The sequence below is a fragment of the Mus pahari genome, chromosome 18 (assembly GCF_900095145.1).
Source record: "Mus pahari chromosome 18, PAHARI_EIJ_v1.1, whole genome shotgun sequence".
NCBI lineage: Eukaryota > Metazoa > Chordata > Mammalia > Rodentia > Muridae > Mus > Mus pahari.
The window spans coordinates 44,238,267-44,254,204 of NC_034607.1; the positions used below are offsets into that span (position 1 = coordinate 44,238,267).

The 15,938-nt window shown below is 44.9% G+C and overlaps 1 protein-coding gene across 4 annotated transcripts in view; it reads left to right on the forward strand.

The window, feature by feature from the left end:
* Crim1 (cysteine rich transmembrane BMP regulator 1) overlaps positions 1 to 15,938 on the forward strand; it is a 178,489-nt gene that overhangs the window by 147,086 nt on the left and 15,465 nt on the right. For all 4 annotated transcript variants that reach the window (XM_021217779.2, XM_029531327.1, XM_029531328.1 and 1 more), the window contains 4 exons: positions 81 to 202; positions 1,276 to 1,485; positions 4,979 to 5,194; positions 9,242 to 9,463. In XM_021217779.2, the coding sequence (XP_021073438.1) occupies positions 81 to 202; positions 1,276 to 1,485; positions 4,979 to 5,194; positions 9,242 to 9,463 (770 nt within the window). The remainder of the gene's footprint in view (positions 1 to 80; positions 203 to 1,275; positions 1,486 to 4,978; positions 5,195 to 9,241; positions 9,464 to 15,938) is intronic.

A 15,938-nucleotide genomic window follows, 5' to 3' on the forward strand; every position in this document is an offset into this window, starting at 1 on the left:
ACTGACCCGTGGTCTGAGTACCTGGGCATCATTTGAAACTTTTGGATTTTCTGACCTCTGGCAAAATTTCAATTACCCAGGAAGAATAAGCATGGCTGTGACATCTGTCGGTGTAAGAAATGCCCAGAGCTGCCATGCAGCAAGATCTGTCCCTTGGGCTTCCAGCAGGACAGTCATGGCTGCCTTATCTGCAAGTGCAGAGGTAAGTGTAGGTCCTTCCTCCTCCTCTCAGCGTGGGAACAAAGGACAGAAAGGTGTCTGGTGAATGGACTGGTTTTAGTGATGGCTGTCTGTTCTGAAACAAATGCCACTCACCCTGGGACCCTCCCACAGGACAGCCTTTTGCCTTCATAATATTAAATGGGCTTGGAAGAGAATTTAAAGCACAGTGACTAAGTTAATCACCTCTTCCAGCTTCACTTTTGCTTGTCTCAGAAACATGAGCCTAAAGCTAGAGTGTATCCCAGCTTCCTTACAGAGGGGACCACTCTCTTCCGGAGTGGGATGGGTACAGGAAGGAGCTTCATCTTGGCATCCTCAGGAGTGAGTACCTCTAAACGCCTGCTCACTTAAGTGATCCCCTAGCAACAGGATTTTCATGAGAATTCAGACTGGCTTTGAGAAGCACCCTATAAATAGGCAAAAATCCCCTGTGACCCCAGAGCCAGGGTCTTCCTCCAGGGACATTCCTAAAGCCATCGAATATGCACCCAGTGTGTCTTCATCCTTTATCTCAACCCCAGCCCTGCTCCAGACCCTCCACCTCATTGCAGTGTGTTGTGACTGTCAGATGATGTGCTATCAAGCATTAAAAGACTCCTGTAGCTTTTTTTTCCCCCCCAAAGTTGTACAGATACGTTTACGGTATTTTGAAGGAGTCACACAGTGAACAGAAATATAAGCAATCATTTGAGCCATCCTATGAATCAAATATTTAGTAGTTGCAAGGGATCCCAAATTCTCCCATTGGATGAAACTTCTATGATGAGTCTTCATATATAAAAAGTTAATGACATCTATTTCAGAAGTAGTACTTGTTGATCGTATAAAATAATCGAAAGGCTTAACACTCAGCAACACTCCCACAGTAGGAACCATATTTCCAGACTCCTTTTCTCTCCCTTGTTTTTCAAAATTGGGGACCTGATGATTTAAATTCTTTTCCCCCGAGCCTTTCCTGTCCTCCCTGGGTGTCATTTTTGGTGACTGGGCACCACAAACTGTTTCTCCTGAGCCAAAACTGCTTCTTTACGAGACTGCCTTCTGTCTGTCCAGAGGTCCCTCCTTCGGCTGGGCCACCTGTCCTGTCAGGCACATGTCTGTCCATGGATGGCCATCATCATAAGAATGAGGAGAGCTGGCATGACGGTTGCCGGGAGTGCTACTGTCACAACGGAAAGGAAATGTGTGCCCTCATCACCTGCCCCGTGCCAGCCTGCAGCAACCCCACCATTCGCCCCGGACAGTGCTGCCCATCCTGCACAGGTAAATGTGGACTGCCCTGTTATTGTGCAACCACCTCCAGCTTTGTGGGGCCTGGTACCTGCCTGCGACTCTGAGGGAAGTGTGGGGTCAGCCCTCAGGACACTTCTCAGCTGTCTGTGGCTTCTGTTATTAACCTCCATAGACTGAACAGGCTACAGTGAATAATTAGCCAGAGACCAAGGAAAATTCTAAGGCTGTAGAAATGGTTTTCCATATTTTTGAATGATTGACTTGATTATATTGATCTTTGGACTAGGTTTTTTTTTTTTTTTACCTAGAGGTTTGTGGACCTCTAGGAAAATGTAAATCCAGCCCTTCAGTTCACTGCTAGCTTATTAGGGTTGAAGGGCTGAGTTTACTGAAGGGGTGAGAGTTTTACTTCAGAAAAGCTTATAACTTACCAAGTAATACTGGAGGGGGGTGATACTGCCAAGAACTACTGAACTCGGTGGCTGTTGCTCTCATGTAAAATAATGGACAGGTGGCACGCTTGCCAAATGGAGACATTTGGAACGGTCATAAGTCCTAATAATAATAATCAAGATGAGTTATTAGAACAGAGCAGAGATGATAGCTGACGCTGGCCAGGCTGCACCTGCCTTACCTCCACTACATAAAGACCTCCTCAGCTGTTAAGATTCCGTACGCCTCAGCAATTACCGGACTGGCAGCTCCCATACCTTTGTACTTGGCACATAAATGCAGAATAAATGTCTTGTTTTGTTTTCCCATAATGCAGTTAGTTGTGTTCTCGATCCGCTGTCTCCTTTTTCACATATTTTGCAAGTAAAATAGGAGCAGCCACCCTGTCCACCAGGTCGGAAGCAGTTTGATGAAGTAGAACTCTGTGTCTGTGCCAAGTCTTTGAGGGAAGAGAAAAATCATTTGTTCCCTCAAGACGTGCTTTATTGGAGGTGCATATCGACTGGGAACCTGCGCCTGGCTCTCTGTCAGCGACTCCCGCGAAGAAGTCGGAGCAAGACAGGTGGAAATAAAAAGACACAGATCAAAACAGAACCGCAGTCAGTGGAGCCAGAAGTGTCTTTCTCTAGTTCGGGGAAATTCTAAAACCCACAGCTAATTGACGTACTGTTGGGGTTGGAAGATGGTTCAGTGGGTAAAGGCCTTGCTGAGCAGGCAGGAGGGCCTGCGTTTGATCTTTAGCACACGTATTTTTAAAAAGCCAGGCATGGTGGCTCACAGTGCAGTTCCATCAGGGGGACGCAGGCACTAAAGGATCCCTGAGACGTAGAGGCCAGCTAATCAAACCAAGTGGGTGAGCTCGTGGTTCAGTGGAAAACTATTAAACACAAATAAGATTAGATTAGATAGATAGGTAGATAGATCGATCGATCGATAGATAGATAGATAGATAGATAGATAGATAGATAGATAGATAGAAAATCATTAAACACAAATAGATTAGATTAGATAGATGATAGATAGATAGATAGATAGATAGATAGATAGATAGATAGATAGATAGATAGACAGACAAGATAGACAGACAGACAGACAGACAGACAGACAGACAATGAGTAATGCTAGACATTGATCTCTGGCCTACGGCACACACACATAAATGCACATACTATGTGACTTGAATGTACATATACAAAAAAAAAACACTCCTATTCATGCATGTGTAGACTTAGGGTTGTCCAGAATCTTTAGTGGTATGCTGTATGTGAGCTTTTCTGTCTAGACACCCCAAAAGACCTTCTGTACTCACGGTCTCCTTCCTACCTTAAGAACAGTTTCTTATTCCTCCTGTGCTGGAGCAGTCAGTGTTTCCCTTGGTTTGGTTCGCTGGCCTCTACGTCTCAGGGATCCTTTAGTGCCTGCGTCCCCCTGTTGGAATTGCACTGTGAGCCACCATGCCTGGCTTTTTAAAAATGCGTGCGCTAAAGATCAAACACAGGCCCTCGTGCTTGTTCAACAAGCCCTTTACCCACTGAACCATTTTCCAACCCCAACAGTACGTCAGTAGCACTGTCTCTTCCATTCTTCCCACGCCCCATCTCAGCCTTAACCTTTCCCCCACCATCTCTCCAGCCTCTGTGTTTTGCAAGAATACATAGGAGGTAAACTCCTGCAGTCCCCTGCTGCCTGTCTACTGGAAACCCCCTTTAAATGTCATTCGGAGGATCTTTTCCAATATTAGTTTTTCAATGAGACTTTCTTCTCTCTCTCTAAGCCACAGAAAATACACCTGAGCATCTTGTCCATTGACGCCGATTTTCATTACTTCCTTCTTTCCTGCTCATACACTGGGATTTTAGTTCACCTGTCTGTTTTCTAGAGTGTGTCTGCTTAGTCTACATCCCCGTCTTCCCTTCCCTTTCCTTGAGATAAACCTGTCCTAAAACCCGAATGCCACCCCACAGCCCACACTGTATCCCATCAGTATTACTGACCCACTATTACCCACTACACACGGCCCTGATGCGCTCAGCACATCAGACAGGGTGGTTCCCAAGCCTCAGCATCCGCTGAGCTCTTGGCCTGAGCCAGCAGTGGCTGTCTCTAGACTCTTTCTCAGCTGGATGCACCACTGTCAACACCTCCTTGAAGCGCTTGTTGTACTTGGACTCTGGGAATACAGTTAATGCCTTCTCACTTCCCACCACATCAGGGCGGCTCCCCGCACCTCTGTAGACATTTCAACATTCATGTCTCCAAAGCTACCTCACCGCTGGGGAAAGATATCACCCACATCTGCCTCTGGGTATGCCTCTGGTTGATGATGGTGCCGTCCACCAAATGTTTAGTCTCAGGTGAGGGGTTTCAGACTGTCGAATCTGTAGGTACATTCCCGTCCCGCTCAGGGTACTGGCAGTTGGCTGAGGTGAGGTGTGGCTCCCTGACAGTGGGCCATATTTCCAGGCATGAACTTGCTCAGAATCTCAAGATAATAAAGTAGACAGGACATCCATCATTTTGAAGTTTTGTTTAATCTAGAGGCATATCCATTATCCAAATAGCCATTGACTTTGGTTCCAGCCCCTTGACTGTGCTTAATGCTCTGAGCCGTTAGCTTTGGAAATATGCAGAATAGAATACTAGTGCCTCCCTCACAAGGTCAGTAGAAGGAAGAAATGAAATGAAATAAATAAGTGAGAAGTGCCCAGCCTGGAAATAATTGGACCATAACAAGCATTCAGTAAATGAGCAGTCTTTATTCTAGACAACTCCTGCACACGCTCACGGAGATGCTCCGGCAAGAGAATGCCTATGGAATTTAATTCTTATTGAATTCTCTCAGGACTATCGACAGACTCAGCCACTCGAACCTCGCTCTCTGAGATTAGCTCTTTGTCTCCTGTTTCTTGGCATGGAAATTGCTCTTTCCTTTCCTATTGGTGGGATAAGAACAGGGTGAGAAAAACTCTTCAGACACTTGGCTTTTTCTCGCTCCCTTGAAACAAACGCCGCCAGTTCCTTTGGTAGTTGAAGAACCCGCAGGTTATTAATTTCTCGTGTCATTCCTCAGATGACTTTGTGGTGCAGAAGCCAGAACTCAGCACCCCTTCCATTTGCCATGCCCCCGGAGGAGAGTATTTTGTGGAAGGGGAAACTTGGAACATTGACTCCTGTACACAGTGCACCTGTCATAGTGGTCGCGTGCTGTGTGAGACGGAGGTGTGCCCGCCATTGCTCTGCCAGAACCCCTCCCGCACCCAGGACTCCTGCTGCCCACAGTGTACAGGTAACCAGAATGGTGGCACAGCGCACATGTGGAGAGAAGGATGCATCTTTGTCTGTCTGACGGTTCTGTAGACTTGCATGGCAGGGTGAACTCTTTGCTCAAACCCACGAACCTGTGTGGGAACGTCTGGCGGCCCACTTCCCCGGTCCATTCCCTGTGATCACCCACATAATACAGTCGACGAGCGTGGCACCTGGGGTGACTTTGAAAGAGAAGAACTGGCTTTTTTACCTCCTTTAGCCTTACTGCTCAGACTAAGGATGCTCACAGAGTATAGGCAGTCCCTCTATACCAGGTTATTCCCAATGACTTTGCTATGTAACATGTCGTCTCACCAGCGACATTTGTCTCTTAACAAATGTAAAAACTAGTTATATTGGAAAATGATATAAATGAAACTTCTGGAAACTATACAGGTTGTAAAAATACTGTGAAAGCATTCACAGGCTCTCCCCATCCTGTAACTAATAAGTTAAGACCAAGAATGTGGAGTGGATCTGGCCTGCCACTGTGTTTCTCAGATCTTAGCAGGTAAATTTAGTCATGAAAGAAATGTGTTAAAGTGTAAAAAACCCTGCCTAGGTATTAGCTGTGAGCTGCACTACTGGTTTAATAACGAAAATAGTAATTCTATTAACTCGAGAATAGATGACTTTTTTAAAAAATGGACTCATTTTAATTCGATACATTTTAAGTCACAAAAGCAGCTGGTTTTATTTGGTATTTGTTCATTTTCTCATGTTTTTTAACTAAAAAAAAAAAAACAAAACAAAACTGTAACTACTTCCCTTCCAAGCATGTACTCGATGCACGTTTGCACAAGAAAACATAAACCCTCGTGTTTTATTACTTCCGTTGTTACCCTGATAGTTGAGTTACCTCCCGGGAGCTTGTTCTGTTTCTGTTTCTCTGTCCATCATACTCAGTAACTAAATTTGAGCCACCGTATCATCTTGGTACAGATTTCTCTATGTAAATAGCAGTTATACTATTCTGGCAGATCTAACTAGTGTAATAATCTTGTCTGGTTTTAGTAGTCCATACATGTTACATCTTTATGATGTGTGTGACCTGTTCCATCCGTGTTGTTGTCGCGGTCACTACTTTATATGGAAGTCCTGCTGGTGTTTGTAAAGGAAGATATCTGAACCCCCACGTCCTCCTGATGGGAAGTCCTTAGTGACAGTGAGCTCAGACCCATTTACTTACTTGGTTTGTAGGCATTTCTGGAATGCCTAGATTCAACCCTGGGAATACACACACACACACACACACACACACACACACATCCTGTGGAGCAATAGTCAAAAAGAGAGAGAGAATTGATCCCCGCTCCTGGTGTGGTGTGGTTGTTCCACATTAAAAAATAATAATGGTTTACAGAACAGAGAGAAGGGGGGACTTAAGTGCAGGTGGCTCAGGAGATGCTAGGGGAGAAAACGTGCTCTGTGTCCCTGGGCTAGAGACTCAGTGACTGGGGGACAGGCTGTGTGGAAGACACTTCTCTGGGACAGCAAGCCGAAATTCCTTGGTGGGACACCTGACTGCACTCAGAGATTTCATGCAGGCAAGGACATAGAGAAGTCCCAGGCCAAGGCTGGGCCCCGCTTCACAATAAGAGTCTGCATTACAGGCTACGTGATAATCCCAGCACTCAGGGGGTCGTGGGGGGCAAAGGTAAGCAGATGTCTGTGAGTTTTAGGCCAGCCTGGTCTACAAAGAGAAGTCCAAGATAGCCCAGGCTACACACAGAAACCCTATCTCAGAAAAACAAAACAAACAAAAACCACATTGCAGAGGCCCCAGGGGTTCCTGTCAAGCTAACTGTGGTTTTCTGCTTTTCTCTGTGTATTATACCTGATTTGTTCTCATTTATAAATTAGGCCAGGGTGACTAGTATTATTCCTTTCCATATAGAGATAGGATAAATCAGTCTTAACCTTTAAAGTTTTCTTTTATATATATAAAAGTACTCCAAAGGTTACTTTTGCATATGTGAATGAGGGCCTGCCAGGCCAAGTTGTATTTAAAGGAGCTACTAACTCCTCAGCGCATCTTTTTCTATTCATATCTAGACTGCTGCAATAAAAGCATTTTTTTAGCCATAGTGCTTCAGCTTCTCACGTGCTGAAATTATAAGTGCAAGCCACCATGTTTGCCTCTCTCCCAGTATCCTGAACTTAAACTTAAGATGTCAGAGGTTTTTAAAATCACTATAGATTTGAAGAACAGCATCGCTAAGTGCTGTATTACACATCTAGAAAAAGAGCAGCCTTAGGCTACCACATAAATGGCCTAAGAAGGCTATGTACTCATCTACAAGACCCGGGTCTGTGGGGTGATTACTTCTCTAGGATCCCTTCCCATCCTGCCTTACCTGTGGTTGACCTTAGGGCGTGGCCCCCCACAGAAGTAGATCCTAAAGAAAGAGGAAGGTACCAGTATGATACTTGCCCAAAGTCCAAACAGGAGAGAGACAGCCATGATGGCGCACACCTGTGGCGCACAATTCCCCAGTTGGACTTGGCTTGCAAGACCTAGGCTAAGGCAGCCGGCAGGGTCCTTGGGACTTCAGGGTCTAGAGCTTAGTTCCAGACAAAACCAATGTTAGCAGTAACCTCTCTCTTAAAGGAGTTCTCTCTAGCTATAGATGACCTCAGAAAGGGCTCGGAGAGCCGAATCCCATCCTCCCTTCTCTGTTTTACAGAATCCGACGAGATGTGAGGTGTGACCCATGAGACGAGCTCCCTGTAGTGAGTTAGGCCAGTGGGAACCATCAAGGATCAGATGTGCTCACTGGAGGGTGTGGTGTGTTCATGAAAGCAGGCAAAAGAAAGACGTTACATTTTGAGCTTCTACGGCATGTGGTAGCGTCGTGTCTGCCTCGTGCTTCTGCCTCGTGGCTGACAATAGCACGGCTCTTCATGCTAATTCAGAGGCCTACGAGATAACTCCCCACTGTGTGTCCACAGAGGAAAGGTGGTTGGGTTGAGCGTGTTGCTTGGCACATGGCCATTAGAGACTGTGACATTCCTAAAGTTTGAACCTCACCTTTTTACATGTCCCTTTTACAAAGCTCAGGTTTCTTCTTGGGCTTAATTTTCCATTAATTGCTGGATACCCAAGAGAAGCTTGGTTTTCCTGGTGACCCTCTGTACCATTTCAGTTTGTCATGGCATGTGGAGACCTCCCATAGCACAACCACGGGGGACTTGCATATGGTTTCCCTGGGTGGCGCCCTTCTGTGTGACCTGGGTTGCTGGCCCCCTCCCTCACTAATGGGAATGTCTAAACTTAGGAATGTCACAGATCCGGTGTATAGAAAAGTTTGCAGGGAAGACGTGTTTGAGTATTGAATGGTTAGGACCGGGCTGGCTGCAAGTAAGAGAATCTAGCTATAAATTTTAAACAAATAGTTTATTTTTCACACTTTGGAAGAAGCTGGTAGCGGCCGTGGATCACCGCTGACGCTGTGGCCCAGTGGCTGAGGCAAGTTTGACTACAGAACCATCACCTTTAAGGCAAGCAGGATGTGGAAAGGGAGGGGGGCGGCAGCAGTGCCTCCACCCTCGAGAGAAAGTGGAAGCACCCCTAGAAATCCCTCCATTAGCCCTGTGCTGAAGCTAGATCAGGCACCCCAACCCCCTCAGTTGCAAGGGAGCCTGGGAAATTATGAACAGGATTTCCTGCTTGATCCATTGTGATCCAAGTCCCATGAGCCTCCAAAGAAAACGCAGACTTTTCCTTAAGGTAAGGAAGAAAGAAGGCTGGAGTAGACCCTTCACAGGCTCCTGACAGAATCTCAGTGACAAGTCTTTTCCTATTGTCACTCTCTTTTAGAATACAAGACCTTGCTAGAAGCAGGTTTCCTGATCTTAGGACTGACTGTACTTTTTTTGTTGTTGTTTTGTTTTGTTTTTTTTAATGAGGTATCCAGATCCTCAGAGGGGAGTTCCTCTGTAAGCCGGCCTGACACTTAACTATGCTGTGTCGCTGTTAGCCTGCAGAGCTGTCTTTGCTGACACTGTGTGTTCGATTTTTTTCCAGATGACCCTCCTCAGCCTTCCACATCCCATAATGAGAGTGTGCCTAGCTACTGCAGGAATGATGAAGGGGATATCTTCCTGGCGGCCGAGTCCTGGAAGCCTGATGCCTGCACCAGCTGCGTGTGCGTGGATAGTGCAATTAGCTGCTACTCTGAGTCTTGCCCCTCCGTGGCCTGTGAAAGACCTGTTTTGAGGAAAGGCCAGTGTTGCCCCTACTGCTTAGGTAAGATCAAGGAAAACAAAACAAACCAGAGCACACCTCTCGTCTCTCCCAGTGACCTCTAAATTAACACGGGCAGCCAATTGCATAGACCAGTTAGTGTTTTCTTAAATTAGTTTTTCTGGTTGGTGTGCCACACAGATCCAATGTGGGTACATCAAATCAGGGGAAAGATGGGAAAAGCTGTGCCCCCAAGATGGATGCATGAAGAATAAATAGATGCTGTCTTGGAACTCAATGATATTATAGCACCATTGTGTTCCAGTGGGACTCTCTGCGAGTTCTGGGTTTCCAATATCATAGTTCCCGCTCCCTAATTATTTCTAGTAGTCACCCCGGCACATCATTCCCATATTAGAGAATGTTTATTATATAAAACTCGCCTCTCCCTTGAGGCTAACTCATTATGAAGGATTCACTAAGTCTCCCATTTGTTTGTGTTCCCTATCTTATGGGACAATTAACTAATCCTGTTTACAGGTTACATGGTTGTCCACACTGATGGCCTAAGCACAGAGTGAGGCCAGATTACTAACAGAACCCTCTCCTCCTTGCGGCCTGTGGTGCCACATCTCTTAGCAGAGGACATATGAATATTACCCTCTAATGTCTGTACCGAACCAGTCCTGTGGCCATGAGCCAGATGCTGCTCCTGGGACCAGAGGGAAGGCTGAGACAGCTGGCAGCTCTAATCAAGGACAGGCCTAGTTCCCAAGGCCCTCACTGTCTGTATTGCTTTTGCATCCTAAAGTCAAATGAGACACAAGACGCGTCTCAGTCCCGCAGTGAGCCCATAATCAGAGTAGCAAATGAAGACACATGTCAGTTGTTATTAATTACAGGCATTGTACACTTATTGCCAGTGGATTCTGCGTGCTTTCTAGACACAAGTCATTGCAAGTATTTGGAATACGTACCTGGGGAAGAAGAAAGGGGTTCAGGCCACAAAATGCTATTCACACACATACTCGCGCGCACAAAGAATATAAAACAGTATGTCCTGAAAGCTGGGTTCTCTCCTTTGAGGGACCCTCTATAAATGTATTATTTAAACTTGGCTGCTCTTTGAATGAAGACTGGATCACTGTGGTGTAATAGCAACTCCAGATCAGGAGTATCTACAGAAACCAGGGCAGGTGATGATTTCCTAGTGGAGAAAGACACTCGTAAGCCGTGCTCATAAATGGAAAAAAAAAAAATATATGAGACACACATCCAAATGAGCCACAATTAGCTACTTACTTTTCATAGAGTTAACCAAAATTCGTACAAGAAAGGGCACTCACTGCCTTTGGTGACAATCCAGAGCCAAGATGTAACTAGGATATTGCCCTGTCTTCGCAGGGCTTACAGACAGTAGCTCCTGTTTACACATCAGAACTCTAATGATAAAGGGAAGAATTAGTGACCCTCCCAGGATGAAATGGCTAATCCTTGGGAAAGCAGAGACCAGGAGGTCTGGGCGGGGAAAAAAAAAAAATCTCATAACAAATTTCTCTTGTTTTGAAATTCTCAGATGGTTTTGTTCAACTGAAAGTTCCTCTTGTGTTTTGTTGCTTTTCCAGCAGAGCGGTTACTTGAGTTATAAGTTAGCTTTCATATGATAATGGTAAATCATTTCTCTTCCTCACAAGAACAATTCTCCCAAAATTGTAGAAAGAAACCTTCTGACCTTAATATTCTCAGTCCGTATTTTCCGTCTTCTGTTTTTCTTTTTTCCCTTCATATTCCCAATTCCTGAGTCATTTAGACTATATATTCTTCTTTAATGTAGGCAGAAAAGACCTCTTTGGCCAAAATGTGTGACTCAGACTTTAAATTGAATTGCAAGCATTTTCATTCAGTTATGGTTCAGATACGCGCATAGCCTGTTGCAGCAGCCCTACCCTCTTGCCCACTTCCGTGTGTACACTTGTACTCTATAAGCTTGGACTCATCTTAAGGGAACATGAGAAATCTTCCGTCTGAAAAATCACAACTCATGCTGTATTAATGAATGTGTTGCTGCGTACCTGTGGTTGTATACTCGAATTCCTAATTGAGCTTCCTTTTGTCTGAAAATATTCTTGTGAAATTACTCCTGTTCTCATGCGACTCTGCTATTCGGGCATTGAAAGTTGATTTCAGGAGGTAATGAGATTACCTTTCCCACTTGCCTGTTTTATTTTGGGGTATTTTGTCTTACCAACCAGTTTGTCCCAACTCCCCATCAGCCTGGCCCCTCTACAGAGGCGCAAGGCCTGAGTAAAGCTAGCACTTCAGGGCTGTGCCTGAGATGCCGACCCTCATCTAGCAGAGGGGAAGATGGCGGGGCAGGCCACCCTTGGCCTGTTGTAGGACACCTGCTTGCTTTCCCAGAGAGCACTGAGGACCAGTGCTCCCGTGGGGTCCTGTTTGGTCCGTTCTCAGTTTCACCCCAGATTGTCGGTCCTCAGAATCACATCTCACTGGGGACAGCACAGGTCCCACAGGGCACTGGCTTTGCTGTGTCCTCGCATCTCCTAGGTAGCCGTTAGGTTCCTCTAACAGCTGAACAGCTCCTGTGAAACTGACCTCACCAAGAAGTTCGCTTGCCTTTTCCTTAGGATTTTTTATTCTTATTTTATTCTCGGTGTAAGAGTAAGGAAAAGCGGTGATCCTCCTAAAAGTAGGCTTCTAATTACAAGTGTTTGTGTTCCTTTCAGCTAAATTATCATCGCACTAATGTGCAGTGATAATGGTTCTCCTTTGATGTGTGAAGGCCTCCTTTTACGTGTTCCAATTTAGTAGGATGTGTAATACAGACATAATTAATAGGATTGGTGATTAATTTTGAAAAGTGAGCAGCTTTGTCTAATTGCTTATAATACCCATCATTAGGGAATTCATCCTTCTACTCGAACGAAACTAAGTAGTAATTACCCAATCATTTTAATGGAGCATCTTAATTGATTTTTCTAATTTTTTTTTTGTATTCTGCCTTCCTACACAAATACACACAAGCCTTAGGTTTGATTTTCATAGCCATCCTGACTGTAAAAAAGATGGCTTTGAAAGTGGTATGAGTATGAATCCGGTAGAGAATGCTGGTCTGGGAATTCTGCTGTGGGAGAGCAGGCATGACAGGTGGTTCCTTGGAACTGCCAGACCCCTCGTTGTGACACACTTCACCGTAAGAGCCGGGCCACGGTAAAGCATCCTCACTCTGCTCCCAGCTGCGTGCTGCGTGCCCGTAGCCTCCCTTTCCAGAGGAAAGAGTCTTCTTGGATCCAGGACTCCCTAGGGGAAAGCAAATGAATTAAGCAGTGGCTGGCACCCCACCTACACCCCCACCATTGCCTGTGAGGATGTAGACCCTACCCACAGCTTTGACACGGGGGATGCGAGTATTCCCATGGACCCTTTCTATGCCAGCGATTCAGTTTTTCCAGATTGACTATTCCATGGAAAGAGTGATTATAAAGACTATTCTTCTTACTCTAACAGATGGGGCAGCTCCCTGTCAGCTTTGTGACGCGGGAAAGTCAGATGGGGTGCCTCTGGGCTGGTCTAGGAGAATGGAACTAACGTGCTGACTGAGTCAGAAGTGTTCATCAGAACATTACCTTGAAAATTATGGCTTGGTAATAAGGAAGGATGTGTGTATTTGTAGCTGCAGGTTACTGTACGTGATATTTTAGGTCACATACTGAGAATGTCAGCTAGAAACCAATTTAAGACCTTCCTTTTTTTTGTCTAGCATTAGTTATTTTTGGATCAGAACTGTTTGTTAATTTGATACATCAAACATAAACACATGTGGTTTATAACTTGCATATAAACAACGTTAAGCTATTCTGTTTATATGACTTCAAGTCATTTCAGGATGTCTTTACTATAGATCTTTAAAGATCTGTGAAAATGGTGCTTCTTTCGCCAGGTCTGTCTTTTCCCTTATGGGTACCTCTGTCTGATTAGCCCATAGCCGTACTTTGTATTTGGCGTGTGTTAGTCTGTGCTGATATTTGAAGTGGCACTAACGCAAGACGCCAAGCTGGCCTGGCCTGAGTCAGAGCTGTGGTTTCTGTCAGTGCACTACAGTGCTATAATTGCATGGTAATCCTCAATGAATGGGTAGAGAAACAGCCCCCTAATAATGGCGGGATTTGTGTTCCACACTGTCTGCTGTGCGACTCTTCTTGTGCTCCCCCTTCTTTGTGTTTCAGGCAGACTGATCAAAACGCTATATATCTATGTGTGTGTGTGTGTATATATATATATATATATATATATATATATATATATATATATACACATACATAGATATATAGCATTATATATATGTATATGTTATATGCACATATATCCATCAGAATCAAATGTAATAACTGTTTACATCACCATCATTAAAAATTTGTGAAGTTGTTACATGGTTTTTAAGTCATAATGTTAGGACACTAGAATTTAATATTCCAATGTGTTTCCTTAAAATTAAAAGCTTGTGCACATTGTAAGGAACCTGCCTTGGAGCCAGAGTTAGGCTTACAACTCTAAAACACACTGGCTCCCTGTCTTGGTGACAGGATACAGTTCACCTCAGTTGCCTCCCGTAAGGGAAATCCGTGCTTCTCGATGGTAGTGTGTAAAGGGAGTGAAGCCATGTGGAAATGTAAGGCCAGTGTTCATGTACCCTGGCTCAGTGGTCCACGGAGTGAAGCCATAAGGAGATGTGAGCCCAGTGTGCGTGTACCCTGGCTCAGTAGTCCACGGCTCCTACAGTACAGACTGACTGCAGTCTCAACAGTGTTCACATGGTGACAAGCACAGTACATCTCTGTGGTGACTATCTGCAGGATGGTCATCCCTGTCCTGAGGGCGAGGATGGGACCCTTTCATTGGGTTTCATAAGCTAGTGTCATGTGAGGAGTTCATGAACTACTTGTGTGGTATTCACTGTGACCCTGATTGGGGGGGGGGGGCACGCTGTCCTAAGGAAGGGCCATGCCTCCCTTCGCCTCCTTTTACGGTTGCCAGTCGCAGGGGCCCCAGACTGTCACTGTCACTGTAAGAATGAGTATTAAAAATGCTTAAGCGGAAAGAAGGGAACAAGAGGTGATGGAAAGACAGCAGAAGCAGAATGGGCCCTGCGTATTGTTTAGAGGGTGCACGTAGGAAAACATTCCGGTTGTCATCTACTGTACTAACTTTGGAACTGGTCTAAAGTTACCGCACCAAAAATAAACAGTGTTTGATTTCTGTTTGCTCAGGTCCTGCCCTGCGCCCTAGGAACCGTCTCCTTCGGTGTCTCCCGTGCAGTTTTTGTTTCTCCCTTTAGCATCCTTTTCAACATTGTGAACAGAGATTCATGTGTTTGCAGTTGACTCAGGGAGGACCTCTGGGACATAGCATCTGTCTGAGCCCCTGTCCATGGGTGGCTTCATATGAAAGAGGAAGGCTGAGGGCTGGAAGCTGGCACTGGAGTCTCAGAGCATGGCAGCATCTGCCCTTTCCTGCTTATTTCTGTACAAGAGGCCAAACGTGATTTTCTACCTGCCAGTGGTAAGGGGTGGGGAGAGACTTCTTCCCAGGAGGAGCCACTCGGTAAAGACCCCTGGACCATGCTGGCAGAGAACTGCTAACAGCATGAAACATCTCCTATAAGTGCAGAGACTGGGGCATCCTGCTAGTTAGATTTTTCTAACAAGGTGCAATACTCTGGCATCCTAAAGAAAGCTGTATGTCTTTTTTCTTCCTTTTTTGGAGCTACTTTGATCTTGCATCATTTCTGCCTGCCATTTAGAACATGTTTATTCATTTCCAAAATTACTTTGGAGTATAATCTCCATACGCACACACACACACCTTCCTGTGAAATAGTAGGCATAGCAATAAAATAAGATTTCATGTAAAGTTAAAATGACTTCTTTGAACTTAATCATTGAAGTACCCAACCAATGCACAGTAGATACTTAGTACAAGAATTACAAGAATTAAATTCTCTAACTGAGAAATCGTGTCCTCTTTGCATGCAATAGGGAACACCCAAAAGTCACTGCCAACCAGCCGGTCATTCTGCTCATGGGTCTCAGGAACATGTATAATTCTTCTGTTGGTTTGAAGCAACCATTTTATTGCAGTACGCCAAAGAAACCTGGAAGTCTCTTTTGATCTTTATAATAGAGTAAGACTTCACATCCAGAGAAATAGATGAACTAAAATAGAACTGGGTTTTGAAGAAAGGACTTTGATGGCCACTGGCTTATATATCAAGAAAGATACTATATAGAGGTGGCAGCCATACTACATGGTAATGTCTGTCTCTTTTTTTATATGAAAATCATTAAGATTGGCTGTTTTTCCTCATTGCATGCACGCAAGTCCATTTGAGCTTCCTCTTCACGCTCTTGGAGTCTGCACTATCCCTTTAGCCAGAATGCTCAGAGTCTGTGCCTAGTAACCTCTTTGTTATTTACTTAAATTCTCGTGTCTTATAGTTTCTGTTTAAGTCTTTCCTTTACAT